This window comes from Bombus flavifrons, chromosome 13 (assembly GCF_040668555.2).
Source record: "Bombus flavifrons isolate JBK064 chromosome 13, iyBomFlav1_principal, whole genome shotgun sequence".
In the NCBI taxonomy this organism is placed as follows: Eukaryota; Metazoa; Arthropoda; class Insecta; order Hymenoptera; family Apidae; genus Bombus; species Bombus flavifrons.
The window spans coordinates 6,515,938-6,518,093 of record NC_138454.1 but is presented as its reverse complement, the minus strand read 5'-3'; the positions used below and the strand labels follow the sequence as shown (position 1 = coordinate 6,518,093).

The 2,156-nt window shown below is 30.2% G+C and overlaps 1 protein-coding gene across 1 annotated transcript; it reads left to right on the top strand.

Moving 5' to 3' along the window:
* The first annotated feature begins 466 nt into the window (after positions 1-466).
* Positions 467-2,101, top strand: LOC138186116 (JNK1/MAPK8-associated membrane protein). Its single transcript, XM_069125662.1, has 4 exons — positions 467-1,364; positions 1,448-1,617; positions 1,700-1,776; positions 1,868-2,101. The coding sequence occupies exons 1-4, from the start codon at positions 892-894 to the stop codon at positions 2,081-2,083; spliced, it is 936 nt and encodes a 311-aa protein (XP_068981763.1). The 5' UTR covers positions 467-891; the 3' UTR covers positions 2,084-2,101.
* Positions 2,102-2,156: the final 55 nt, after the last annotated feature.

Below are 2,156 nucleotides of genomic sequence, written 5' to 3'. Positions count from 1 at the left end.
TGCACTCGACAATCATCGGCCGGAGATTCTCGATCAAACACGAACATCCACGATCGCCCTAGATCGCGCCACTTTACGAATCTTTACCGTTTTCCCATTGCGCCATTGCTTTTCCGCTAGAAACATTCCAATTTGTATTTAAACAGTCGTATTATTAACATTGTTTTAAATTTTCGATTAAACGTTATACGTATTTTTATTTAATGTTCTTTTACTGCTGTTTATCGTTAATGTAACATATATTTTACTCAATTGCTTTCGTTTCTATGAACTTGCCTTAATAAAACCTGTTAAAGCTATAATACATCTACATTACATAGTTGGTACTTTTATATAGGAAAAATAATATAGAAGATAAAAACTGATAAAAGCTTACGAATTTGTTCTTAAAATTTTCTAATATGATGCATTATATATTGTACAATGTTAATATATATATATAACTTTCATAGCTTTTAGAATGCATGCTTTCATTTTCTGAAATCATTTTTCTGTATTGACATAGAATCATTTTTATACTCTTTGTAACATATTCCTTGATATATATTGTATTAGATATATGTATAGATACACATGATATTACCGATCTACCGTCAAATAACGTTCCGTACCTAACGATAGTTTACAAACTTTATTATTGAGAAACGCCATTACGTTATAAAAACGAAGTGCTTCCATAAACAGCGTATTTGTTATTCAGAATAACATATTTCGAAATCAATAACATAACTACAAAATTATGTTATTATACCGCATGGATTGTAGTTCGAGTTCTTGAAATCTAACCTTAAAATGTTCATAAAGCGTATTTGTTGATGTATATTTTGAAATTTGAAAAAGGTGATAAATATTATAAATATTCACAAATATTGCTTTCATATCTATTTCTTCATGTGCTCGATACCAAAGGCAAATGCTTTAAATTCCTTTACTCGATGTCCTGGATTATATTGTGGAAGGGAATTACTGCCTGATGGCAACTGGAGTGACTGTGGTGCATGTCCTCGAGGGTTCAGGGCAAACGCCACTTCGATATGTGTTTCTTGCGAAGACGAACCAATGCTCTATGATTGGTTCTATTTAGGATTTGTGGCACTACTGGTATTATTATTACATTGGGTTTGCATTGATATAATATCTATGAGACGTACTATACCAAAAAAAGTGTTTGCGTTACATTTGTCTGCTCTAGTAGAAGTTGTTTCTGCATCTGTGATTACTTTACAAGTAACCGATCCTGTAGGTAGTTTTGCAATTAGATCATGTAGAATTACAAAACTCTCAGACTGGTACACATTGTTTCACAATCCTAGCCCAAATTATGAAGAAACTCTGCACTGTACACAGGAAGCCGTTTATCCATTGTTAGTAATTACATAATTATTCTATTTAATTATTCAATTCAGCTTTTTTTGTCTGAAAAATTAATTAATTGTTCAATCCTTAGGTACACAATGGTGTTCATTTTTTATGCTTTAGGGACAGCTATAATGTTAATAATAAGGCCAATTATAGCCAAGAAATTTTTACCAAAGAAAGGAAAATTTACAATTTATGCTGCTCTTTATTTCTATCCAATTTTAGCTTTATTACATGCAGTTGGCGGTGGTATAATATGTAAGTGAAGCAATTTACATTACCTTCCCCATAGTTTAAGGATAATACCTTCCCCATATTTTATTAACTCTTATTTTTACAGATTATTCATTCCCATATATAACTATAACACTGTCTATACTATTTAATGCAGCACATTTTTCATTTAAATTAAATCAGGTAATGGTCTTTGTATATTGTTCATATTTACGTATATTTAAATACTAAATGTGTTTTATAAATGTTTCATGAAACTCTACCTTTCTTTCAGTCAATGAAAGCATTGTTGTTGAGCTGTGTATCAGATATAAAAAATGTAATAATTATTTTAAGTCATTGGATGTTATATGGATATGGTTTAGTAGCTGCTGCAACTTTCCGAGATCTCGGCATTCATCCAGCATTGATTGCTTTAGTTCCTTTACCTGCATTGTTTTATATTATTACTGTAAGATTCACAGATCCGCATAAACTTCATTTAGAATAAATACAATTATAAAACCTATTATTAACATAATTATAATAAGTCGTTCCTTTATAAACAATAACTAATTGATTGT